The sequence below is a fragment of the Meleagris gallopavo genome, chromosome 1 (genome assembly GCF_000146605.3).
Source record: "Meleagris gallopavo isolate NT-WF06-2002-E0010 breed Aviagen turkey brand Nicholas breeding stock chromosome 1, Turkey_5.1, whole genome shotgun sequence".
Taxonomy (NCBI): Eukaryota; Metazoa; Chordata; class Aves; order Galliformes; family Phasianidae; genus Meleagris; species Meleagris gallopavo.
In genome coordinates, this window is record NC_015011.2 from 161,548,712 (window position 1) to 161,575,727 (window position 27,016).

The 27,016-nt window shown below is 41.1% G+C and overlaps 2 protein-coding genes and 1 long non-coding RNA gene across 10 annotated transcripts in view; 2 read left to right on the top strand and 1 right to left on the bottom strand.

Annotated features, from left to right (window-relative positions):
- Positions 1 to 91: 91 nt before the first annotated feature.
- On the top strand, positions 92 to 5,026 carry TRIM13 (tripartite motif containing 13). Its single transcript, XM_003203360.4, has 3 exons — positions 92 to 293; positions 1,837 to 1,970; positions 3,222 to 5,026. Exons 2-3 carry the CDS (start codon positions 1,953 to 1,955, stop codon positions 4,452 to 4,454), a joined length of 1,251 nt encoding a protein of 416 aa, XP_003203408.1. The 5' UTR covers positions 92 to 293; positions 1,837 to 1,952; the 3' UTR covers positions 4,455 to 5,026.
- A 155-nt stretch (positions 5,027 to 5,181) lies between these two features.
- On the top strand, positions 5,182 to 8,928 carry KCNRG (potassium channel regulator). The gene is made up of 2 exons (XM_003203366.4): positions 5,182 to 6,596; positions 8,456 to 8,928. The coding sequence occupies exons 1-2, from the start codon at positions 6,019 to 6,021 to the stop codon at positions 8,706 to 8,708; spliced, it is 831 nt and encodes a 276-aa protein (XP_003203414.2). The 5' UTR covers positions 5,182 to 6,018; the 3' UTR covers positions 8,709 to 8,928.
- A 1,126-nt stretch (positions 8,929 to 10,054) lies between these two features.
- The window catches only part of LOC104917495, a 32,628-nt gene continuing 15,666 nt past the window's right edge, over positions 10,055 to 27,016 (bottom strand). For 6 of the 8 annotated variants that reach the window (XR_002110959.1, XR_796908.2, XR_796906.2 and 3 more), the window contains 2 exons: positions 26,349 to 26,556; positions 22,078 to 24,984 (listed from right to left, as the gene is read on the bottom strand). This is a non-coding gene — a long non-coding RNA (uncharacterized LOC104917495). Of the gene's footprint in view, positions 11,810 to 14,627; positions 14,868 to 17,669; positions 17,851 to 22,077; positions 24,985 to 26,348; positions 26,557 to 27,016 lie in introns of those variants that run through there. The other 2 variants (XR_004162597.1, XR_002110958.1) reach the window with 2 other exon arrangements.

A 27,016-nucleotide genomic window follows, 5' to 3' on the forward strand; every position in this document is an offset into this window, starting at 1 on the left:
AGCCTTTGTGTGCAGCTGCGGCGCGGCGCGGCCATCGGCGCTGCTCTGAGCCCGGTGCTTCGGGAGGGGGCGATCCTCCTTAACTTGTTTCTCTCCTCCCTCATAAGCCTCGTTCTGTGCTTGTTGTTTTCTTTCTCCAGGCCTTTCCAGTTGTACGCGTGGGATCTTTCTGATGCTCCTCAGAAGTAAAACCACCTTTGGCGGTGAAATAATCAGTTCCAAGCGCGGCCGCTTTCCGCAGCTCCCTGCTGGCTGCCTGAACGCCCGCTGGATCCGGAGGGCAGTTGTGCGGTGTATGTTCGTGTTGGTGCTTGGTTGGGTTGTGCTTTCCCCCCGGTGAGGCGTTGGAAGGAGAAGCTCCCATCTCCCATCCTGCCTTTATCTCCAGGCCCTGTGTTTTGGGTGGCGTGGGCACAGTGACCCGAGGAAGACCAGGGAGGTCACTCACAGGAGGAGATGAGGAGTTGGGGGCCATGTAGAGGGAGAGGGATGAGAGCCCTCCTGGCGAGTTCAGCTCCGTGGGGAAGCACAGCCTGTTAAGTTTCATTTACAGTGCTTCGATGTCATTGTGCAAACTTGCAACTCAGGAGCTCTCTTTGTGTTTCGCTTGAAGCTTGGTAATTCTGTTTTGCTTTCTGCTAGCTGACAGACCCGAGTTCTGTGCTGAGGCACATGCCAGATGAATTTGTCTTTGGAGTGCAGTAAAAAGCTACAGTGGAGCTTGTTTTCACCTCTGTGGTTTGATTTGTTTTGCCATTCTGGATGATAAAACTCTGCAGGTTGGTCTTTCTAGTGGGGGACATCTTCAGTGGTCGTACCCAGAGAGTTTGTGTAGTTCTGGTGAAGGAATAAACCTCAGTGCTTTTTGGTCTGTGCACTACAGGTGGTGAATTTGGGGCCATTCGCACCCAAATCAGAAGTTACACACAGTACATCCCAATGGAGAAGTGGAGGAATTAGAATATCCCAAGTTGGAAGGAACCCGTAAGGATTACTGAGTGCCATCAAGTTGCTAGGTTTTGACCTGTAGTCACACCAATACTGAGCTGGTAGTGCAAAGAGATGTTTCAGAGGGATGTTTTAGTCCATCAGCAGCTTTCTCTCTGAAATAAACCTCCTGAAGAAGGCAGGAATTCCGCTGTCCCAACCAGTCTTACAAGTTTTCAATATATTTGGTTTGGTGTGACTACTGTTGTAGTAAGAGAGGGGGAAAACTAAAAGCTTATAGATTTGCCTGTTTCTTTTTTTTAAATCCTAAACTTGTAATGCTGTCACACAGTCGTTTTGAAATTAGGATGCATTTATAAAGCGTATTTTTTTTCATTGGGTAAGTGGTCCTGGAATGCACCAAGATGGTTTTATTTGGATCACAAAACGTTTTTACATATGCTTTTGTATTTTTTAGGAGCATGAAAGTCTTCAGTGTTTGCCCTAAAGTTTTGATAAAATGTGTAGTGCTTTCTGCAGTGCTTTGCATTACTTGTTGCCAGCTGTACAAAAGCTTCTTTTCAAGTTCCCTAACTAAGAAACAAAATCCTTCCTGGTAAAGGAAGTGGACTAGAACAAATATTTTCTGCATGGTGAATTTCCAGTTATTAAAGGTGTAGAACTGTCATTTTAACTGCAGAATTGATCTGTGTGCTGCCACTATGGCTAAAAGCTATCAATGAAGGCTGGAAAGAGAATCATTCCTAAGGAGGAGTACTTGGGAGGTTAGGAGCAAGATCACCCTCTTCCCTTCATCCCATTCTTTCTACCATTACAAAGAAAATGCAAGAGAGAAACTTTGCTTGTACCAGCAGTGAGAGGTGTTTCAAAATTGCTTTCTTTTTACAGAAAATGAAGTTTCTGAATGAGATCAGTGGCCTTAAAGGAAACCTTAGGTGGCAAATGGAGTAATTAGACCATTTCTCCAGCATTTGTCCCTACCTCTAACAGGTGCCTTCTGCCTGATGACCTCAGTCCTCAGGGTGAGTAGAAAAGTTGCCGACGCTTTCAAACTCCTTTATCCAAGCAAACATGGGGAATTCCCCTCTTCCTTGTTGCTGGAGAAGCACGTGACTGAATCTGTCTAGTTGTGAAAGAAACTCAGGACTGACCTTGCCATTCTTCCCTGTGCTTTCCTCGGATCAGTGGTATTTTATTAGTCTTGTCCTATGCAGCTTTCCATGTAGCTCTTCTCTTGGTTCTCTATCTTTGCCATTTTGTATTTCTTAGAGGGGACAGGAACCATAGCAATAACATCAGAACTAGATAAAAGAGCTCATTCGTTCATGCTTTGCTTGTTACAGGACTACTTTGACCCTCTTCTTGTGATACATCTTTTAATTTATAAAAGGCATTTTATTACATACTTTAAAATGTAATATGGATTGAGTTTATACAAGAGAAGCATCTTTTTAATTATAGCTCAAAACTAAGTGTGTAAGAGTTTTGGCTAATACAAGCTGGTGCCCTGTTTGGTGTTTATTAGTGACTTGTGTTCTTAGAGCCTGCTCTAATGACAGGGTGTCTGAGAAGTTGGCTTAGAGGCATTGGGAAGATGGAGGAATGCATCCCTCCACTGAGACTTTACAGCATTGAGGAGTGTGGTAAATCCTTTTCCTATAGGTCCTGTCCACAAGAAGAAACTACTTAGGCATTAGTGCTGTGAGAATTGGAAATAGAGGTGGTGGATGAGCAAAAGTAGTTAACAGTTTTCTTTTGCTCTGAATTATCAAAAATTATGGGCAGCTGTTCTTTGAAATATGCTGGCTGTGTGCTGAACAGCTCAACAATAACGCATTCACTTGGTTATTTACAAATGTGGTGGGAGCAGGAGAAGCTCCTTAAGTTTTTATCTGTTATGCTTCTGCATACTGCATCAGTGCAGGAAGATGCAAGCCTTGAATTATTAGTACATGAGCTATTTCCATTTGACATGGAAAGCCTCGCTTGGCAAGCCCTTTTCCAGCATTTCTATTTGAGAGTGAGAAAATGGTTCTGCCTGGACCCCGGGCCGCTCCTGTGCCTGCCATCTGGTGGCCAGATACCACAGCTAACTTGATCCCTTTGGGGAAGATCTGATTCTGGGCTGGGTTGTCAGAGCCCATCTGGGGATCTGCCTTTGGGATCCTTGAGGAAAAAAAAAGATCCTCAGATGGAGATCAGCTTTTGTGTGTTTCCCAGAGAGGAGAAGCACATTCTGTAAGTTCTGTTACCATCTTTGTTCTCTGTCCTAGGACATGATGGAGCTCCTAGAAGAAGATCTCACCTGTCCCATTTGCTGTAGCCTGTTTGATGATCCTCGTGTCCTGCCCTGCTCACACAACTTCTGCAGAAAGTGTCTAGAGGGAATACTGGATGGAAACGTGCGGAACGTGCTGTGGAGGCCATCCCCTTTCAAGTGTCCCACATGCAGGAAGGAAACTCCTGTTACTGGAATCAACAGCTTACAGGTCAACTATTCCCTGAAGGGTATCGTGGAGAAGTACAACAAAATCAAAATAACTCCAAAAATGCCCGTGTGCAAAGTGCACAGCGGGCAACCCCTGAACATTTTTTGCCGGACAGACATGCAGCTGATCTGTGGGGTTTGTGCCACTCGTGGTGACCATACAAAGCACATGTTCTGCTCTATCGAGGAAGCTTATTCCCAGGAGAAGAGGGCTTTTGAAACCTTGTTTCAGGGCTTTGAAACTTGGCGTTGTGGAGATGCGCTCTCTCGGCTGGATACCTTGGAAACCAGTAAGCGGAAAGCTCTGCAGATGCTGACCAAGGATTCTGACAAGGTGAAAGAATTCTTTGATAAACTGCAGCACACGCTGGAGCAGAAGCGAAACGAGATTCTGTCTGACTTTGAGACCATGAAGCTTGCAGTGATGCAGGCCTACGACCCGGAGATCAATAAACTGAACTCGATTCTGCAGGAGCAGCGGATGGCTTTTAACATTGCAGAGGCCTTCAAAGACGTGTCGGAACCCATTGTATTTCTGCAACAGATGCAGGAGTTCAGGGAAAAAATCAAGGTGCTCAGAGAAACCCCTTTACCTTGTTCCACTGTGGACATCACCCCTACAATGAAGAGCTTTGATACCAGCCAGTGGAATGGAATCAGATTGGTTGATGTGGACAAACTTTCTTTACCTCAGGAAAACAACAGTCTGAAATTGAAGATTCCCTCGGTCTTTTCACGCAGATTTATAGTAGCCTCTCTCATTTGCTTGCTTATTCTTGCTGTCACCAGAATGTCTTTTGTGGAGTCTGTGGTTGACAACTTCCAGTGCTGGAAATCTCAGTTCTTTACCATTAGCTTGTCCTATCTGGCAGATACAGTGGAGATAGCTGATCATGCAGTCTTTTACTGGGAACAGATGACTGATGGAGCTTCACTTCTGAGCGAGAAGTGTAAAAACTATACGTTGGTTGTACTGGATAATGTTGCACAGTTTGTGTGCAAGTACAAACTGTTGTGAAGTCCCTACTGAAATGTAAGAAGTAAAAGAGATTTGATGGGAAAAAAAGCGTAGAAAGTTGTAAAATTAATTGGTTTTTTTTTGTGTGTTTTTTTTAAAGACTTTCATTGTAAGCAATCAGAGATTGGAAATGTTTTCAGAATGTCTGTAATGTTCATGTAGTTGGAGCACTACTAAACTGAAGGTGAAACAGCTCTGAAAAACATGTTCCTGGACTTCTGTTGTGGTGGTGATTATGGAACATTCATTTAAAATCATTTTCCTTACTGAAATTTAGGGCCTGTGTACTTAGTATAATGACAAAATGCTTGTGGAGTAAGAAATTGTATACTCTTTGATAAAAAGCACTCCTATAGGGCATAGTTGATTTTTATTTTCTTAATTTGAAGGTGGTTTGGAAACAAAAAGAAGAGCTGTGATTGAGAAGAGTGTTGTACTGAGAGGTTTAAGATTGCCCTTCTACTGCAAAACACAGTGCAGAGTTCAGTCTGGAATCCCTTTCTACCTGAGGGTGGTTCTACCTGTATTCCCTGAAAAATAAATGTATCTGTATACGTAGATTAATATATATACATGTATGTATAAGTGTTTTTATATATTTTTGTAAAACCACGAGTTGAATTTTCCTGTGTGTTCTGACTACTGTAGGTACTGCTTATTGTTTACATGCTCTATACTACAAAAACAAATTCAGGGTAAACACCTCGAATAAATTCTAGAGGTAAAGAGAAATCAACTGATATTGATAAGAGAACAAGCTGCAAGGTACTCTGTACTTTGCAGTTTACTTCTCTAGCATGACATCACTGGGTTGTCTTGTTTCATCCATGTTTCTTTGAAGCCACGCTTCCTTAAGATGTGGCTTCGATGCTGACAGTCAGTGTGGTGAGAAGGCAGCTTGTGTTGTCGGCCTGCAGAGGTGGCAGGTGGAGCAGTTTCTCTCCATCCGTGTCGATCCAGATTGTAATTCTGAGAGTCAGGAAAAAAGATGGGATGATTTGCTTGGAATGGTGTGTAAGGCCTTGGGAATAAGGATATTATTGGTGTTTAACATTGAAGACATAGAGATGATCTTTTAATGGTACTGGGAATTGAGTTTTCTGGGTGTATTGGCTTGCTTGTAGGATAACAGTGGCTTTAAGTGAAATGTAAGCTTGAGTTTGCTGAAGTGCCCCCCTTTAAGAGCATATGATCCTGAAATATGCAGCCTGAAGTACACCTCCCTTTTTCTTACGGTAGTCCTATGAACAGCAATATATAGAATAAAAGCATTCTGTCCACGTTTCCAGGAAACAAAATAAATGGGTGCCATACTTCAGGGATATTCCTTGGCCTCTATCTTGATTTAATGTGTTGTGATGATCAGTTTGCTGTCTTCCAGTAGTCCTTGCAAGCTTCAATTCCAAGAACCGAAGTTTCCAAGCAACCAAACCTTGCAAACAAAAGTATTGTATTTACATCTTTGTTACCTGGGAGTGCTGCTGCTGCCCCACACGTCGCTCCAGATGGCCTGTGGGTTAGCAGAGATCAAGTCACAGACATACAGAGCGGAGCTGAGGTAGTGATGAGCGGTCGAGAGGTGGTTGCTCTGAGTGTGGGAGGTGTGAGATTTGTAACCCGGCCCTGCACCTTGCTGCAGTTCCCCGAGTCCAGGTTAGCACGCATGTTGGGTGGTGACGACCCGGAGTTTAAACTGGTGAACGGAGAGTTTTTTGTGGACAGAGATGCCGGTTTGTTCAGTTACATCATGGACTTCTTGAGGACTCTTCAGGTCTCTCTGCCTGCTGATTTTTCAGACTTCCAGAGGCTGCGCAGAGAAGCGGAATTCTATGAGCTGTACCCTCTGGCTGAGCTCCTGGGCCAGGAGCACCTCCTGAAGCCGAGGCTGGAGATCTTGGAGGTGCGTTTTTCCCCCCAGGAAATGCAGGCCTTTTTCCGGATCTTCGGTTCCTGCAGTAGCACCGTGGAGACGCTGGCTGAGCAGATCACTGTGCTCACGGGGCAGCTGCCAGGGCAGGCCTGGAGCAGTCCTTTTCTTTCTCAGAAACCACTAATTCCACTTCCTTTGGAAAGACCTTCTCATCACGACATGGTTTTTCAGTGTGGAACCGACTGCTCTGCTGGTGACCGGTTTGTGGCCAGGTACTCTCCAGAATGTGACTTCTCATGATAGAAACACCTTCCTGGCTTCTACTTCATTGAATACACTCTGCACACTTAGCAAGCTCATTGTGAAGAAACTGTTGGACAATAGTCAGAGAAAAAAAAAAAAGTTTCTTTCTTTCTGCTAGCTTAATGTTAGGTTTTCCAGCTCTGAAATAACCCTGTTTGATTTCTGTCATGTTGTTCTTCAAAATGTTCCTGACTGTCTGAAATACTGTTCTTGATGTTCGTTTTTGTGTTTGGTTGGGTCTCTTTTCTTTGCTCTCTCTGCAAGGCTTTAGAATTTCATAGCATCAGTGACCTCGTAGAAAACTCGAAAAATGGAATGAAATGAGGCAAAGAAAGCAAAATAAATAAGTAGTGAGGTACAGAAGGCTAAAATCCACTAGCTTACGGGCCTGTAGACTTTCATATTGAAAAGAAGAAAAAGAGGGTGGCTAAACAGGGTCAAAAACACCAGAGGAACTGAGATGGCAGTTCAGGGACTGGAGAGCTTTTGTAGAGCCTTTTTATTCCAGGAAGAAGGGGTATACTATTAACTATGGGTTACACAGTGGGTTTTCTCACAGCGAAGTTTGTTTAATTAAGATTGCTATAAATCAATGATTTTTGTGATAGCAGTATCATATTCCAATAGCAACTTATATTTTTAAAACAAGCTCTTGCTGGATGTCTCTATTGTATGGGGACACATTCTTACTGTATAAGAAAATGTAACCTCATTTGTCCTCTGTGGCAGCTAGAACATCTGGAACTTCATGGAAATTTCATTGAAATAGTTCCAAAAGGGTTATTCTCTCTGAATATTTGAATTAACACAGCAGTCCTTTGATTGTGTCTTAAAAAAAATCAATAGAGCCTATCTTCCTTTTAGCTCTCTTTAGCTAAGCAAGCTCAGGAGAGAGAGAACTACTTTGCATTTGTGAAGCGACATCTATTTATATGGCAAACCTCAATTTTATCTATTTTTAATTATTTTACTGGACTGACAGTTGGCTGAGCACGTTATGGCTGCTTAAGTGGAATATTCCTGATTCTTCCCTTTTTTAATTCCGACTTGGTAGGACTTTCCCTTTGCATATCAGTAGAAGAGCATCCCCTGATGCTGAACCCCCCTGAAACAAGCCAGCTTTGGCACTGTAGCCTGCTGAATTTCTCTTGACTTGGTCTTTGTGCTGGCATCTTTTTTGTGTGCTTTCTGTAAATGTTTGGTGTATTTCCCTGTGAACTGTGGAGCAATTTCACTCTTCAGCTTATGTATTTTGTAACAGTACTTTTATCTGACTTCTGTTCCTTCAACTGGATAGATTCTTACACTGTACTTGATACCAAGTAAAATCTTGAGGTGATGTGAAAATGATTTACTTACTTGTTACCACCAGAGCTTCTGTACGGGGTGACTGCAATAAATGTCACTGTTTCTAGAGAGATCCTGTGTAGTGGGAAGTGGTGCTGTTGGGATGTGCCTTGCCTTGCTGTCCTTTCCATCATCTCTTACCTGGGAAGTTGTCACGGATTACACAGAGCATGCCGTCCACCTCTCTTGCACTGAATGAATTCAGGGTTTTCTCTGCTGGTTTAAGTAAATTTTGTTGGGGGGGTGAAGGAAAAGGGCTTATTCCTCAGTCTGAGGAATGCTGGTCTTACAAAGAGGGAAGGAGTGAAGTTGTCCTCAAAGAGGGGAAGAGATCCAGCATGTTGGCTGTAGGTCTGTGCAGCCAACTGCTGGCATGCTCCATCCGAGCACTTGATTTTGTTCTATTATTCTTGTTGTTTGATTATATCCTTCAAGAAAAGTATTAGAAGTGTTCTGTAACTGCTTTTTTTTCTTATTTCAGGTATGTTTCCATAAAACCTGACAACAGAATGCTGATAAATGGTACTAACGTGCTAGGCCTGCTGATGGACATGTTGCTCAAAGATGGATTTCGCCTCATAAGCACCAGGACAGTTTCCAGTGATGAAAAAGTGGAATGCTACAGTTTTGAAAGGACACAGAGGCCTGCAAGCCTTAGCATTGCTGCAAACCAACATCCAGAGAGCTCTGGGACGGTGCAGGCAAGGAGAAGCCGAGTGCAGAAGGGGAAATAAAGCATTTTCCTATACTCCTGTGAAGGTGGAAGAGGTGTTGCCAGCACCAGTGGCTTTTTTTTTTGTTTGTTTGTTTGTTTGCTCCTTTGAAACTGCAGCTATTGAGGGAAGTAACAAACAAACAACTTGTTAAAAAAGGAGGCGGAAAAAAAAATGCTTTCCTGCCTTTCCCTGCTCCACCCTCTTTAATTCTAAATAAAAGAACCACAGATTCAATGCTGTTTTTGTGGACCAGATTGCAGTACTTTCAAGGGCAGTTTTTGTTTTTCTCTGTGGCTAAAACTTCTGTGACTCACAGAGAATCAGTCACCCCTTCTAGAAAATTATTCCTATGTTCTGTGCTCTTCAAATATGATCACATGCAAAGGAGTAACAATTTGACAACTCTCACTGAAGCAGTGTGGAGAAGTGGCTGGAAGAGGAATGTCAACCTGAAAGACTGGAGGTTGTTTCTGCTTTGGAAACACACACCAATTCCTGTGATGGCAAGGTCACAAGTTATGTTGCTGTGGGCCTCGAGACACGAGAGCATGGCTTTGTGAAGCCACTGCTGACGTTCATGAAATAATAATGTGTCACTGTCTCTTGCAAAATACTCCTCTGTCCTCTCCCCACACTCTGAAGACACTGAGCTGCTCATTAGTGCTGAGAATTAAATGATAAAGGTCCTCAGAAAATACTTGTGACACGAACAAAGAGTCAGTTCTTAGAGCCTTGACTGTAAGAACAATAATGTGATGAACAGTCCTTCAGATGGAAGAATTGGTGAAATTTTAAACAAAATAGTACAAGGCATTTCTTAGTGCTTGTTAAATGAAAAGGTATTTAGGAAGGAGGCTTGGCAGAGGTCGCTTTGGGAATGTTAACCCTGTACAATGGTTTGTAAAAGTGCCAGAATTATCTCAGGTATGGGAGAGATGGGAGAGTTAATGAGGCTTTATAGATGAAGAACCTTTTGTCCTGCCTGACAGGCAAATCATGGCAGTGTCAAGGATTCATTATTTGTATCTGATTTTATTTCTTGTTGAGAAAACATCATCTTTCCAATGCTACGTCGGCCTGCCTGATTAATTAGATCTGGCTTTCCTTTAGCTTTGAAGTGTGAATTTCTTTACAGCACTTAGGAATGGTGATGGGCCGTGGGGATCAGTCTTCTGTTTCATGTTTGTAGGGTTTGCAATGAAACGGATCATTCTGGTGCTGCTATCAGATGTTTATTTTCTCTATGCTACCATAAAGCATTTTAGCTTGATGCAGGTGTTTTGGAGCTTTCCAGGGATAAAATAATGTGATTATGGGACGACATCTCCTAAGTCGCTTACAGGCTACATACATGTAGTAAATATTATGGAACGTCAACCTGTATGCTTTCGCTTCAAACTCTATTTTTTTGTCAATAATGTCAACCAATATGTTAATGCTTTGAGCACAGGCCTTTCATTAGACTTTCTACTAATAAAATTAGGCTATTTCACCTACTGCAGAAGCAGAGTTTATTTTCAGTGCTGTAACAGCCATTTTGAACATTGAGAACTCTTTTAAAGTAAGGAAAAAGAAATATATGTGTTTTAACCTACATCATTACTCATACTCTGTGGTTTTGGCAAAATGAAAATTTGATACAACCATTTCACACATTGCAGCACGGCTGAGGCTGGCTGGGCTCCCTGGGTCCCTCTTCTCCATCCCCTGTCCCAGAGCAGGGTGCCCAGGGCCACGTCCCAGCAGCTCTGGGAGATCCCCAAGGAGACCCCACAGCCTCTGGGCAGCCTGTGCCAGTGCTCCGTCACTGCACAGCATAGAAGGTCTCCTGGTGTTCAGAGGGAACCTTCTGTGCTCCAGTTTGTGCCCATGGCCTCCGGTCCTGGCACCAGGCACCACTGACAGAGCCTGGCTGTGGCCTCCGGCACCCTCCCTCAGGTATTTATGGACATTGATGGGATCCCTGAGCCCCCTGCAGCTGAGCAGTCCCAACTCTCTCAGCCTCTCCTCATAGAAGTTTTTGTGTCCCATCATCAACTTTGTGCCCCTCTGTTGGACTCTCTCTTCCAAGTCTAGTACTTGTCTTGTACTGGGGATGCAGAGCTGAACCCCGTGCTCCAGGTGTGGCCTCAGCAGTGCTGAGTAGAGGGGAAAGATCACCCTCATGGGTTAACTTTTATCCAGCACAAACACCATCTTACGTACCTAATATTTTGGCTGTGGAAGAACACCCCAGTGAAAGTTCCTGTCCTGTAAAGAACCATAAATACTTTATCTTGACCTGTTAGGGCCATGTACCAAGAACCTGTGCATATGAAAATTAGTAAATCAAGATTCCAAAGCTTTTCTGTAATTTATTCTTAGCAATGAACTGAGATGTGTCATTTTTGCACCTGTTTCTCCTCTCCTCTCCTCTCCTCTCCTCTCCTCTCCTCTCCTCTCCCCTTCCCTTCTTTTTCTTCTTTTCTTTATAGTTGCTTTAGGAAGTATGAGAGCACATGTGTGTATGGCAATTATCCAACAAGTGCATCAGCAGCAGAGCCTTTCACGCTGGTGCATTTCCCCAGCAGGTAGTAGTTGCAGAGGGAGAAGTGAATTTGGCTGATCAGAGCCAATTAACCACAAGTCTGGGTGATTTTCAAGCCTTTTGGTCAAAACCAGATGACATGTTAAACTGACTAATTTCACACACATCTTGGCAGGTCCACAAGGTATGGCATCTCCCAATACAATCTCTGCTGGACTAGAAGCGTGGTGGAGAAGATTTGGTCATGTTTTTTTCATACAGGACAACTAGGGGCTCTGATTGCTCACAGCTACCTCTATTTTTGATTAAATAGAAGTTTTTGAAACGCTTAGAATTTTTTTCCAGTTAACTTGGAATTTGTGATCACTGACATTCTATTTCTTCAACTCATTGGCCACTTTCTCAAGAGAACTTCTTTGTCAAGAACGTAGAAAATTTGCTAATTTAAGTCCACTTACGGTTGCCTTTTTATTCTTCATTGCATTCAGAAAAAATTTGCAGACTGTCCCAGAAACCCAGCCTACTTCTGGATGTGCAGTGAATTCTCCTCTGCTTTATAACGCACAAGTAGAATCCCAGAGCAGTGGGGCTGCTGGAGGGAAAGGAAATGAAGCTGTAAGATAATGCTGCCATTCTGTCCGGCAGGTACTCAAGTTTACGTAGCAGAATTAGATTTTCTAAAAAGGGATGATAGTGGCTCGATGCTTCATTTACTTTCATTCACTTGATGCTTTGGAACAGGTTGCCCAAGGAGGTTGTGGATGCCCCATCCCTGGAGGCATTCAAGGCCAGGCTGGATGTGGCTCTGGGCAGCCTGGTCTGGTGTTGACGACCCTGCACATAGCAGGGGGATTGAAACTCAATGATCATTGTGGTCCTTTTTCAACACAGGCCAATCTATGTTTCTATGATTCATTTGTAAAAAGTGGATAATTCAGAAAGAAACACAGAATCATTGAGGTTGGAAAAGACCTTCAAGATCCCCAGGTCCAACCATCAGCCTGACCTACCAAGTTCCATCACTACACTGTCTCTCTCATTGCCACGTTCACGTGTCTTGGACATCTTCCTCTCTGGGGAAGATGTTCCAGTGCTTGAACACTCTTTTGTGAAGAAATCTTTCCTGATATCCGATTTAAGCCTCCTCTGGTGCAATTTGAGACCACTTGTCATCACCTGAGATCATCTTGTATTTCTTATGTTAATATTTTCCCCCTCTTTTATAATCGGATTTTACCTATATTTATTTTTTCAGCACTTGGAAGGTCTTTTATCTTCCCAGTTTTTAACTTGTTTGGCTCATTTTCAATTGTAATGCTCAGAAATAACTCACTTAATCTGAGCTTTGCAAGGCTGAAGTGTCTTTGTTTTGGGAAGGGATAAAACTAAGGTATATCCAACCCATAGTCTGGGTGGGATGCAGTTCTGATCCACAGCTGAATTCAGTGCCAGAAAGTAGCCAAAGTGGATAAGAAGTCAGTCCTGTTTGAGATCACAGCAATTCAAGTGCATAACTATGAATAATTAGGAAAAAAATAAAAATCTGTTCCTACATTGCTGGAAAGCGTTATTGAATATTCACTGGGAAACAAGCTGGGAACCATCCAAGAGGAGGAGGGAGACTCACTGCTTCTTATTCCTTCCCTGTGATTTGTGCTGAACCTTTGCCAGGCTTTAACTTTACAAGGTTTATTTTTATTGATTTTCAACAATAAACAGTGGGAGTATCTACAATAAAAGATTTACAGTGCATCACGAGGAAATACAACTCCCTACCAAATATTATATTGATCTATTCCCAGATGCTACTGAAACAGCATGTAAAAGCCCAAAGCAAGCCCTGCGACGGAGAACTTCCTCTCTACTGACAGATGCGTATGCCTGTTATGTCTTCAGAAAACAATAAAAGGGAAGGGAGTGACTCCACTGCTTTGACCATATCTTCAACGGCCCAGTTAAATCTGTCAGCTCAATGTAAGCCACATAAATAAAGAACTGGGAACCAAGGGAACTGCTAGCGCATCTGAAGATTCCCACTCTTTGAAGCTGCATCTCCTGCTGCAGTCAGGCCATAATTACTCACAGAAGGCCTTGTTGTGACTAGCGAATGGATGGACCAACCGTGATTTGAATAGTCTGGAAATGGCTGGAGATATGCCTGGAGCTCAGAGTACTCTCAGATGGGTGGGTGGGATGTAAATCACCAGTCATCATGTCAAATCAAAATAAATCTGACTTCTGTTAAAAGAGAGGGAACGTTGGCGTTCTAGACCGTAGTGTAGTTGCTGCTGAAATAACCCCCTGAAGTTTTATCTCTAAGAGTGATCTGACGTGTAAATTTCCCCAAGAATTCTTACTCCATTTCCATTCTAACGCAGTGGCTCAGTAATTGATGGCTTCTTTCTGGTTAGAAAGATGATGAATGTCGCCCTAAAGGTTGGAAACAGTAATGTCTACAAATCTGCTTTGCAGAATGAATTTAATGCTTTGCTTTCTAAGCAAGTTACTGCAACAACAGCCAGCTGAGTGCTTGCAGAAATTGAGAATTAAATGTTGCAGCATTGTTCCATCCTCATTCTAGGCTGAAAAAAAGGCAATGGATTGGAAACATCACATCTGGAGTTTTACACATATTTTCGTGTTAGGAACTCAATTTTCTTTGAATTTCAAAGGCAGTCTGCAGATCTCATTGAGGGCCTTCTGAAATGACTGCTCTATGTTTCGTGATAACTGTGATAAAAGTAATTGGCAGGCATGCCATAGACTAGATGATCTCCAGAGTTCCTTTCCAATCCCTACAATTCAGTGATTCAGCAACAGACACAACACGTGTTGATCCTTCTTCAGTCTGCATCTCATTATAAGCCCTCCAGCTTGCTCCTAGGACTGATCACTGGCAGAGTAGAGGAAGAGAGCATGCTCTGTGAGTGGATAGAGACTAAAGAGAGCAAATCCAACTTACTTTCCTATTACAGGGGAGATAAAAGAGAACAAACATAGGGCTGGAGGGACTCAGTACCTTTGTGGAACCCACTTTCTGGCGGTGCTTAGGAAGTCTACACAGTGTAGTGGTAGGGTTGGCAGTACTAAGTTAATGGTAGGACTTAATGACTTTAGAGCCCTTTTCTAAACAAAATTATTCTATGATTCTACTGCATTGAAAGGAGAATTAGCCAAACCATCAGAAGTTCCAACACCGACAGATAAAGAAAAGCAGAAGACTGAATGAATGTGTGGGTGACAGCTGCTACAGGAACTTGGAAAAGGCACAGAATGACATAGGGTGGGACACAGACATATAAAAGACTACAGGGACTTAGAATTTGCTAGATAAGTGAATATGCAGAACAGCTTGCACTGATGTTTTGCATATCTGAAGAACAAAATCTCTCTTGAGGTTAGTTCTGTACCTGCACTAGGAAGTGAGCCATTGCAGGATCCAGACATTGAGGCAGTCTTCGTGATACCTCACATCTGGAAACAGTAGCTGGGCTTTTGGTGGCTGCACAGACAAGCATTGAAGGTCTGGATACCAGCACTGCCTTAGCTGCACTGGGGTGATACTTCCGCTAACTTGGACATTTCCTTTTGGTGGCCTTTGCTTCCAATCCAGTTGCACAGTGGAAAGCAGTCACCCTACTAGCAAATTCCTAAAGGAAGAATTAATAGAAAATAAGTTCCCTATCAATTTTCCATAAATCATAAATGCATCCTCTTCTGCAACAGATTGTTTTACACTGTATTTTCCCCATTTGCAAGTAAGTCCTTAAGCCATATAATCTTTGTTTGCTATCTGTGATTGTCCAAAACTATCTTCTGAAAATGGTTCAGTATATTGTGGGTGCCTGGAACATGCAGACAGTTAATGATTAAAATGGCCATGCTATCAAGAATGCAAATGAGAAATTGTGACTGGATGTAACTGAATCCTTCTCTCCTCTCTGGTAAAGCCAAGCAGAGCCTTCACCCCAACACTGTTGTCTGCCAACATTCAGAAGAAGTTTATCAACTGAAGCACGATGATGCAATTCAAAGTTTGCTTGTGCTCACCTGTCCTCTACAAACACACAAGGAAAAGGGTGGGCAAAAGACCTGCTTCTTGCTAGACTCATCTTTCATTTCAGGTATTTTCTGCAGAACCTCATCTGGAAAATGCACTTCCAAGTGCATTTGTGCTTAGCTATGAGACTGACATGTGCTTCTGAGGGAGGCTTGGGTTTGAGTTGAATGGTCCAACATCACATGAAATTGAACAAGATAAAACTATGGGATAACTTTGCAACGGTTTTGATAAACTCAATTCTGTGGATGGTTCAAAACCCAACTTCTTGTCTATTCACAGCACCAAGACACAGCCATGATGAGTGAAGGGCACGACGACATTTCTCAGGGGTTCATATCCAACACATTCAGGATATGAAGACCGGGATTCCTGTTCTTCTGAAACAGATGATGACAAACACGCCAACCTTCTACAGGAGGCTGTAACTACTGCTACTAGGATCACATAACTTTTTAGCTGGGTGAATAACATGTGGAAGTGTTCTGAAAAACTCGAACCAGGGCATTTTAATCTAGTGACTAAAATGAAAGAAAAAAAAACAGCTGAAAATATAATTTTGTCTATTCTCTCAGGTGTAGGTATTCACACCTCTTCAGATCCAGGGCAGGCCAAAGAAAACACCATCCTGGAACCAACTCAGCATCTTTTTTCCCCGCTCTGTTTTTAAAAGATAAAGTAGGATCTCTTTTCTCTTTCACTTTCCTTTCTTGCATGAGAAAGGAAGTGATGTTACTAAAAATCTTGTGTGATCCCCATAAAAATGGAACCCAGAAAAGAACAGAGGCAACAAGTAACTAAAACAGACTCTGCCAATCTCTCTGTGACGCCTGGCATGAACTTGCTACAAAACCACTTCAATGGCTGAAAGGAAAAGGTAGAACTTTGAAACACTCTGCACTGTTCCAGATCTGAGCGTCAGACACCCTGCCATGCTGATGAAAGAAGCAGGTGAACAGCTACATTCAAGGAACAAGTCTTTTTTTTTTTAACCCTTTTCTCTCAAAATTTTGTGTTTTCTTGGAAGGCACCTAGCTCCAGGCAATTGCAAAGCCTATGCTATGATGTCTGTGCTTGGGGACTGTTTTCTCTTGGGGACCTAGAAACACTCTGAAGGACCCTGCCTACACCAATCCAATCACAAAACATTTACTAGCTACTTGTATTGCAAAAAGCCCACAAAGAAGTTGTCTTTTATTAAGATGTCAATTTCTGGAAGCATTATTGATATAAATGGCCTCTACTGCATCATATCTCAATTTCTTCTTAGATTTCTTCATGGTTGGATTTGATGATCTTTAAGGTCTTTTCCAACCTGAGTGATTTTATGTCTGTGGCCATTTTTACCACTTCAAATTATTATTCACAAAAATTAATTATCAGTACCCTATTTAACTTGGATCTCTCCTTCCCAGAAGAGTAGCTCTTTCTGCAGCAGATAGAAAAGTTCACCTGCTTCCCCCGTCACTCTAAGTTCCAATTGTTGCTGCGTTCGGAGACTGTTTTCCTACCAGTGAGACTTGGCCTGAGACAATACTGAGTTTGTTCACACTTAGCAGTGTCTCTAATATCTGGTAAATCTTACTGGGAACTGGAGACTTTCAGAAAAGTATCTCAGTACCAGCAGAGTAGAAAACAGTTCAATCACCACTGAAGGATGGGTGCCCAGAGATTTCTAAGGATCTGAGCCAGATTTGATAATGGAGCGCTGGACTGATTAGTTTGCTTTTAGCTGAACAATCCAAAAGTGACTCAAGCTCATACAAATTAATTCCAGTATCATCACCACTGATGATTTCTGCTCTGACAACACAGCTGTTAATGGATTCACAGACTGCAGACCACATCTCACGAAACGCCCAAGATACTTCCAAACCTGCATCATAAAACTGCCTAGTGTTCCTAGGTACGAGCTGTGCTTACCTTCCAAACAAATTACATGCAAAGAGAAAATTAGGACGGATTTTGCAGAAGTTCTGTTCCTTGTCACCCTCTAATCAAGGCCAATGCATGTTAAGAGACTTGCTGACAGCCTAGACCACAAAATGGGAAGAACAAGTAGGTTCTGCTGTTTTTCAGTGTTTCTGCTCATGCAAACCAGAACCAGAGACAAGGTGCCTGTATCACTTGTCACATCTTGAGGCAAGATGTTTTGGCCTTCATTGAAGATCCAGGTAGACAGCCCTTAATAACAGTGCCACATTATGCAGTATGCCTCTGAACATTAAGAATTAAGTTGTACCCATTCATGAGGTATGTACTGATACGAAATTCTTCCCAGGCTAAAGCAATTCATCCAGCAAGAAAACAACAAATGCTACCATTTCTAAAACCAATCTTAGCAGTTCTAAGTGCTGACTTAAGTACAAGTTAGTGAATAATAAACAACTACCTGCTATATCACAGGCTAATGAAGAGCTCTGTTCAGTCACTGTCAGTCTGGAAAACAAAGGGCTGGACAGATTAACACTGCTCATGCACTGATTTACAGCAGTTGCTTCCACATGTGATGCAGAACAATACCCATGTACAAGAACATCAGATGCACAGGTACCAATGGTTCAACGTGGTGCCTGGGTACAAACGTACAGAGAGCAGAATAAGTAGAAGTATTCTTATATAGTAGAATTCAGGGTTGGTTAGTTGTTGGTTGTTTTTTTTTTTTTTTTTGGTTTTGTCTATGTAGTGCCAAGATGTGGAAGGAACAGGCAAATTTAAAAGGAGTTCAAGATATATGATTTGCTTTTAGTACAGAGGGTGACAAATTCCTGTCCTGAAAGCATGCTCTATGAGGAATCAGAGGAGTTTCACTTAGGCCTAGAAGTCTCAAAGGAAGAGACTACTGGCAGCTTGAGAAACGAACACTACAAATCATCAGGAACAGATGCTATTTTTACAGGAACTCTGAAATAAAAGTGAAAAAGTAGAGATACAGGCAAGAATTTGTCAATTACCTTTAAAAATATCCACTGCCCTACACTGGCCGGCTGCTCATAGTTGAACACTCAGAGAAAGGTGTAGTTTTGGAAGAAACAGATTGATGATACCTTCATAGAGTAAGGCAGTATCTTTCAAAAGCTACTTACTTTATGCCTGAATAAGCATAAAATAACAGGGTCGTGCTATCACAGCTTTGCCAAGTAAACTTTATATTTTAAGCTACTAGAATTGCTTGAATGAAGTATAAATTACACACAAGCCTTGAGGCTGTCTTATGGTTTAATCACAGTTTGGAAATTAAGTAACTACTCCTGAGAAGAGAAAGAGTTGTAGCTTCTCTGTTCACAGCAAGTTGCTTAAATCTCTTACCCAGAGCAGACTCTCGTCAATCACGCTAATTGGGGGAGAGAGAATGTAAAACCTTCTTGTCAAAAAGAAAACAAAAGCAATCCAGACTAGTGAAGAGGTGAATCGCTGCTGTTTGCTGAGCAACCCTTCTTTAATTCTGTTACTTCCCCTCTTCAGCAGCTGTAGAAAACCCAAGAGTATAAAGCAGTTTAAGGACATCTTTACTGGTGCTCTCTCCAGCAACTCAAAACAGAACTTTGGCATAACAGAGATCTGTGATCTAGTTCACAAATATTCAGCTATCTCAGTGTTCATCTACCGGAAACATAAGGTATTCCTTTAGTATGTTTTAATGGGCACTTGTATTTACTGTATGATCTTTTTTACTATTACTTAGGAAACATCTTAAGTAAAGAATATGGAACTTGCAAAGAACTGCAGTTAGTCCAAGAAAAACAAATTCCACTACCCTTTGAAATCCTACCTGCAGCTTGCTTTCATCTGGTAATGCTAGCAGTTAACACTGCCAACAACCGTTGAACAAAACCGTTTTGTGACTTCTATGCTTTTCTGCACATATCATTGATTTAACAAGAAAGATGAGGAACATCTGTGGGCAACTTTCCCCAAGTACTATTTTTCAGAAGCAGGAGATGTGAACTTGAATCCCCCCCCCGATTTCTGAAGAACCTAAAACCTGGGTTCTCTGTTTCCCAGGTGAGCCCCCTAGTCCTGGAACTGCTTCAGCCAATATCTTACACTGATCTGAAGGATTTTAGGTGGTCATGCCAATTTTTAAGCAGCTCACAAGGCTTAGTGACTTTGGGTCTGTCTATCTTTCCCATTCTTCCTCTCCAAGCACAGCATGTATCCTTGCCCTCTCTTGTTACTGTCCACTGTTATACCAGATTATATATACCAGAGAAAGAAAGAGTCCTTAAGCACTTCAGTTCTCAGCATCATGCTGTAGCCTTCTGTCCTAGAAGGCTACTTTCACATTGGTGTCTCTACAACCATTATAGCTCCAAATTTTTAGCCAGAAATCCGGTTCTTCAAACGAAGATGACCTTTTATACCCTCATCCACATCCGATGAAGAAAAAAAAAAAATAATCTGTGTTGCTTAACGCAGGGCAGAAGTGCCTTTGAAACAGAATTATTTTTGACAAGTTTCCTTGAGTGACCTGTTGTCCGGAGAACTCTCCACAGCTCACCCACTTCCACCACGAAGAGTGCCTTTTGAGCAAGGATACACCATAGAGTTCTAGACAATAACTGCTTTCATATAGTATCTATACATTTAGTATCCATTATCCCATTGCAACACGGATATACAGCGACAATTACAAGACAGGTTTTTGGTTTCCTTTATGAACTGTTAATACTTCATACATGTCCTTTAATTTTCCAGTATTTTAGGGTTGGTTTTTTTGTTTGTTTGGGTAAAAAAAAGGGCTTTTGATGTACTTACACACAGGAAAACAATAACTGGAAGTAACCAGCTTGTTGCACATGTAGCAACTTAAGAAGAGAACGAAGAAAACGAAGAAAAGCAGAAATGAATAACTAAAAAGCAAGCCTCCTGGTAAAATTACACTTGGTTAAATAGCAGAAGATGTTATAGATAGGTCTTCAAGAATCCTAATCATTAAGTAAGGCTGGAATCTATACCTTGGTAGTTCACAGACAGTTGGCAAATGTGAGTTTTAAAATCTATTAACTCCTCTTAAGAATGCAGGTAATCTAAACACTAGGCATTGGCATACTTTATCACATCTTCTGTCTGCCTAATCTTAAATTTTGATCATAAGGACAAAAGTCCCATCTAGATTTTCTCTCATCTCTCTAAAATTTGGCTTCTATAAAGCCATTAATAAACTGCACATGGATACACTCTTTAACTGAGCTCTGACATTTACCTTATTCAGATGGAGTAGAACTTGATTCACAAGTAACTGTTTCACACCTTTTTCCCCCCCCATTTTTGCTACTTGAGATAGTGCATTCAAAAACAGCTTGAGTGCAACGAGCTGTTGATTTGAGCACAATTTGTTCCTGGAGCCTCCACAACAATACAGCCAACAGGGGGCTGTCTGGCTACACGATGTTACATTTTCAGCCTAGAAAACCTTTTCCAACCATACAACCTATGGTCAGACAAGCACACTTCCTAAACAACCTGCATGATGACAACACGGTAGCTCTTTTTTTAATCTTTGCTTGCCACGACCATTCTTATTCTGATGTCCTAAGATTCATTTCATATGCATATATAGAAAGTCAGTGCTTTTATTGATATGTCTGAAAATAATATACTGCAAGAGTGATAGACTTCCACATCACCTTGATGGTAAGAAAGGTGTCACAGCCATTTCCATACACTAGGAATCCACATGTATGTGAGCATTTTTGTGTTATTTTTATGTAAAGATATTCTTCTGCCGAAGGAAAAGTAGAAAAGGATGCTGTCAGCCCCTTCAGCATTGAATAGTTGTCTTCTCTTTGTTCAGTCTCCTCCCAGTTACCACCAAAGCACGCAGTGAATACTGACAGCTATACTAACTTCTGAGAGGACAAAAGGCAAACTGATCTTTTTTTCTTGAAGCCTACAAACTCCTGGCCTTTCACATAACTATGAAAGCAGTTATTCCTGCAATTTTTTTTTCTACTGCCTCTATTCATGTTTCTCTCACACTGTACCTACGGGTACAGTAGTCCTGGACTACATTTTCTGCAAACTCCTTTGAAGAATTTAGGGAACGGATAGGTGAAGTCAGTAGGAGTGTCAAGAAAGGAAGACTTAGGCCCAGAATATTCCTGACACTGGTTTAAGCAATGAAACAAACTTAAGTTCTGGACGATTCTGGATTGCCATTCTTAAGAGGGTGGAGGGAACTTTTCCTTGGTGCCAGCACTGCTGCTCTCACAACAAGCACATTCAGCCAGCTGAGCTTACCAAAAATCAAACTCAAAGTCACCCAGTGAAACCACCATGGAAACATCAGAGCCAGGCTAATACTGAGGGGAACAGAAGACTGTCAGCCCCAAATTTGTCTTGCTTGAGAATCACAGGACTGTAAGTACCACACTTATTTGTTTGTCTACTATTCTAGCTGGTCCAGTAATATAATCTCTGAAGCATTTTCTTTGCCTTTATTTCAACAAACTATCAGAAGTGTGTGCGTATGAGACTCTGTGTTCTATAATTTATGCCTTACGTGTTATAAGATCAGAACTACGTAGGATTTCAGAGTATTTATGGTAGATTTTCAAATACTATGCCTTTTAAACTACTTCAAAGCACTGAAGCTTCCAATAAAAGATCCCTTTATGCAGAGCCACATGCTTACCCCACAGAACCCATGGTTCATTTATGGCATCTCCTGCAGTTACAAGCAACAGAAAAAAAAAACAAAAACAACATTACAGCTACAATACGATTCCTATATCTCAGCAGAAGCTAAGTTGGTCAGCACTATCTACTTAAGAATGAAGATTCAATCTGGATACATGTTACTATAATTAATGTTTATTTCAGAAATTTCGAATGCGAGGATCGAATTTTACAGTAAGAAAAGGGAGCAATATTAGATATGTTACATTTTGTTTATTAACACAGGACTGTTACAAGCGAGGCAGAAAAATAGAGCTGTACCTGAGAGCTGTTAAATAACTGCCAATGGAAATAAACTGTTTAGGGTGCTAACCAAGTGATTCTACTTGAACTGCTAACAAGGTAACAGACAACACTCACCTCTTCCTCTGCGATCTGAAGTCATAAATGCCATAGAAAATCCCATGAGGAAACACATCCCTGTAGCACAACTAATAGACAAAGCTTGAAATAAGCAAAAATAGAAAAACATCCCTTCAAGTGACTATCATCCCTACTTTAAAATGTGACACAGAAACTACAGTAGCGCCCAACACTTGGAGGTATCCCACTTGAAATATGTAGGAGACTACAGGCAGACATAACATTACATAAAGTTTAAATTCATGTTTACAATTCTTAAGCAGATCAGCTGCATCCAGTGTTTCCAGTGTTTCCATTGGACATGACGGCTTAAAGCCACCTGTGAAGTGAGGAACATGAGGAACAAACTACAAAAATCAATGGCCTAGTAATTTGTACACCATACAAAAATAAAAACAGAAAAATAAATATAACATCAAATTCCTAGGATTTCTCATTTCATGTAAACATGAAGACACAGTTTCTTCTGCTTGAGGGTTTTAGTCCATTCCCTACAGAATTTTCAACCTATTCCTGTATCAGGGTTGAGCTTCTTCCTTGTACAGCCTACAAACACCTTCTCTGACTCAGCAGCACACCACACTATCACTGAATATTCCATATGATCACGAAGATTGCTTCGTAGTAGACTAACACAAGGGGGCAAATTAAGATCAGATACAGCCCTGAGAGGCCTGTTCTGCCTGATTCTGCTTAGGCTAGATGATCTCCAGTAGCACCTCACCTACTCTGTAATTTTTGAAATGCCTTTTCAGGATGAAATTTCATGAAGTAGCTGACTGCAGTAATAAAGACATCCTTTTCTCTGTGGATTTGGATGAGAAATGAAAGTGACAGTGATTTCATAGCAAAACATAGCAAAAACTACTATGTCACAGCCTGACTCAAGTGCTAAGCATTCTAATAAATATTAACGTTGACCTGCTTTCCCCTGCTTTCTCTTTACAGCAGAAGGAACCCTTCCTGATACTAAGCTGCTGCTTCTTCCATCTTCAAGAAGCAAACAAATCCCTAAATCATTGCCCAACCTTTACCAGTCCTTCCACCTTTCCAATTTCACATCTCTTTCCCCTACCAGTTTGCAGCTCCAATCTTTCAAACACAGGAGTTTCAGACATGCTCCTCTCACCAGCTGTCTTCGCTCTTGAATAGCGACTAATCTCAAGATATTTTCAAGCAGGCCTTTCTTTTATTTCCCTTATTTATGAATTAAGCATCTGCTTCCCCTCACAGTTCCTAAGACTAGCAGAAAAATAAGCATTTGGATTGAATATAATACACCTTTCTTTCTTCAATCAGGCAAAATCCATAGGACCTCAGAGCTGCAAATGTAGGAGAGTTCCATTTCACCACTGGAGACAGTGCATCCTTGCAGGTTTATCTCTGGAAAACATAATAGCTAATATTTAAGGCAACTATGAACCATGCAAAAAAGGTGACATTCTTTTCAAAGGTTTAGAACCAAATAACACGGATAGGTCTTCACAAGCACTCAAAATCATTCTCTTGACAATCAAACTAAACTGGAACTTTCATTCCTTGTTTGAGTCTTGTTTCTGCAAGTGCTCAAATTGTATTTTCATCCCCATTAGCCTTTATGGCTAAACAAAGCAGTGCAAGCTCATACTGCTGCTGCTTCCCACTCTCTGCCTTGTGCCAGTATAGGGGTTTGCATGGAGAACCAGAAAAAAGCAGTCTGTTTCACCATTCACACAGCAATGCCATGCCAAACAGATCTGTTGGTTGCATGCTCTCAGATCTTTCTGATTGGCTTTTTAGATTTGCATCTACGCTCTCTGAAACTTCAGAGATACAGCCCAGAGATAGTAAATATTGGATCCATGGGAGTGACAGCATGGATGGCCCTTTGCAAACACCACAGTCTGCAGCAGTGCACAGTTACAGATAAGTTATCCAACTTTGAGCCAGATAACCATTTTTGAGTAGTCAACCTCATTTTGGCTGTGCATCTCAAGAGACAAATCGTAGGTAAATGGCACACAGAAGCACAGATACTTTAAGAGAAGCTGTGGGCTATTTAGTACTGGATAACTTTAATATTGAGAAGTGCTCGGGCTGAACTAAATTAGAAAGTTTTAGTCAAAAGTAGGCTTTATTATTTCAAATCCACAGCAGGGGCAGGAAAAAAAAAAAAGGTGACTTTTCAACAGTATGTATATCGGGCTGAACATCCAAGTGGTAAAGCAATGCAAATTTATGAATTGTAACAACTTGCATTCATATTCATCTACATCTTGTTTGTACCTGTGCAGCTGCGCCAGTAGCAGATCTCTGGAGTCAAAAGAAATCCCCAGTGCAGAAAGCCTTTTTTCCCCCCCTCAATTTGAAACATCTACACGATGTATAAACTTCAACTTGTAAAACACATGCAGTCTTCAAATAAGTGTTTTAATGGCAATATATAACAGGGCTAATAAAACAAGATTAGCAAGTGATACTGAGTCATGACAGGGAAGAAAATAAAATTCTGAAAGGAAACACTTTCAGATCTTGCCTGTATCTAAAATTAGTGACATTTACATAACCATTAGCCCAAGTTTGACTCACCACACAGTTCTTGCATACAGCTTTTAAAAGAAAAGGATCCCAAGTAATTTCCATTCTCACTGCAACAATTTCAATTGTCTCAATGAAAGATTCCCCTGCAAAAGAAACCTGTCAGTGAGGGATGAGAAAAGAATTACTAAATTCACAGTCGCTTACATAGTTAACGATTTTAAGGTTAGAATTTTCAGCTGTTTGTAGTTTAAGAAATGAATTAAGAAAAGAATGTTTGATTTAAGATATGAAATGGAGATCTGAATAAGTTTCATTAGTAATTTCGGAAGGTATTTCTGCTGTGTGTGCTCGCTTTGCTAAAAATATCACAAAACATTTCCCAATTTCCTTCCATTAAGAAAATGCTGTAAAAATTAACATAGTTACAGGAGTCTTAATAAAGATACACTAGCATTTAAAGTGATGTCATTGTTATAATTATATACATAAATATATATATATATAAAAACACACTTACCAAAGCACTGTTAGACAGGTATAGGCTGAGATCACTCCTTTAATAAATTCAGCTTTCACGTAAACCAAAGCAGTCAAGACTACATATGCACCTACTCCACATTTGCCATCAGATAATCTGAATTCCTATATATTGTTACTGACTAGATAAAAACACAAACCACGCCAAGAAAATGTTCATAAACAATCAACATATAAGCAACAACAAAGCAGCTTCAGGAAATACAAACGTTCTCTCTCATGACTCACATGCAGAAGTGGCTAGCCTTACTTCAGCAGCACAGTTAATACTGGAGATATTTACAGTTTTAACACCAATATTTACGTGCTGCTAGAGTATGACAGACATCAGCATCACAAGATTGACTAACTCCTAAATGACATTTCTCTTCAGGATGATGAAATCCTTGTATTTTTGAGGCAGCACAATATGGCCTGCACCTTTTCAAAACCCACAAACCATTATGTGCTGCTACGTTATGCCAAGGTGTCTACTGCACTTTGAGGATGTAGAAACCTATGTTGAGAGCTAAATGCAGAACTGTGTTGAACAACACTTTTTGTGTATTGACGTCAACTGTATTAATTACAAAATCCTTATAAAACATGCCAAGCTGCTTGTTTATTTACACAATGCTTTAGACTTTATTGATATCTGTACAGGAGACCTTAATGGGCCACAAACCAGAAAGTGGACGATGGCATCTGATTTGAGGGACTAAAGATTACGTGAATATCTACTGAGGAGAAAAAAAAAGTTAGCAAGTAGCTTGTAGCAGCCTATCTGCTCCAGCCCAAACTGATCACACTGCTTTTATTTGAAGATGTAGGTGAAAAACCTCAGTTCACATCCTCACCAACTATCCTTTTCTCTCGTGCTCAAGTATATCAGTGTTTTAATATGTATACGGTACTTTTACAGTTCCCCTACATAAATTATATATATATATTTTTTTTTTAGTACCAAATTATTTTAAGAAAAGCTACTTACACAGATTCAACCCAAGTACTTCTTTCCACTGTGAAGAGTCTTCTAGCCAGTGCAGGATGAAATCATCCTCTTAAATTAACAGGACTATCTGTGTAAGCACAAAGCAGTTTCGCAGGCCACAGGTACGAAAGTTTGGTAAGTTTTCCTTCCCTTCTTTCCAGTGTTTGCTCCCATAGTAATACATCAGGACAGCCTCTGCTAAAAGGGTCTGTTGGTAGAGATGTGTCAATTAAAAATGAGATTTGCCAGTATATAGTTAACTGCAGCAACACAAGACTTTATATGACTATCAAGGTACTAATGCTACTTTTGCGACTGTATAAAAGAGCCATTTCCAGTATATTTTGTATGTGCACAACTCTACATTTATTTTTTTCCCCTCTTAATATCTCGTTTTGCTTTTGTTAATATGCAAGCTAGATTACAGAGGTCCAACATACCCAATACAGCGGTGATGTAGAATCTGAATGCAAAGGCAAAAGGAACCTAACTGCAACAGTATGTTGTAACAGCTGGTCATCCCTCCAAAGAAACTATGCTGAACATAATGCACTGCATTTATGTGCATCTATGCATGCATAAAGCAAAAGGGGAGAAGGTAAGAAAGATGTTTGTAAAGATACTAGCCAGAAAGCAGGAAAAAGATTCACTTAAACTTTTTCTGGGAG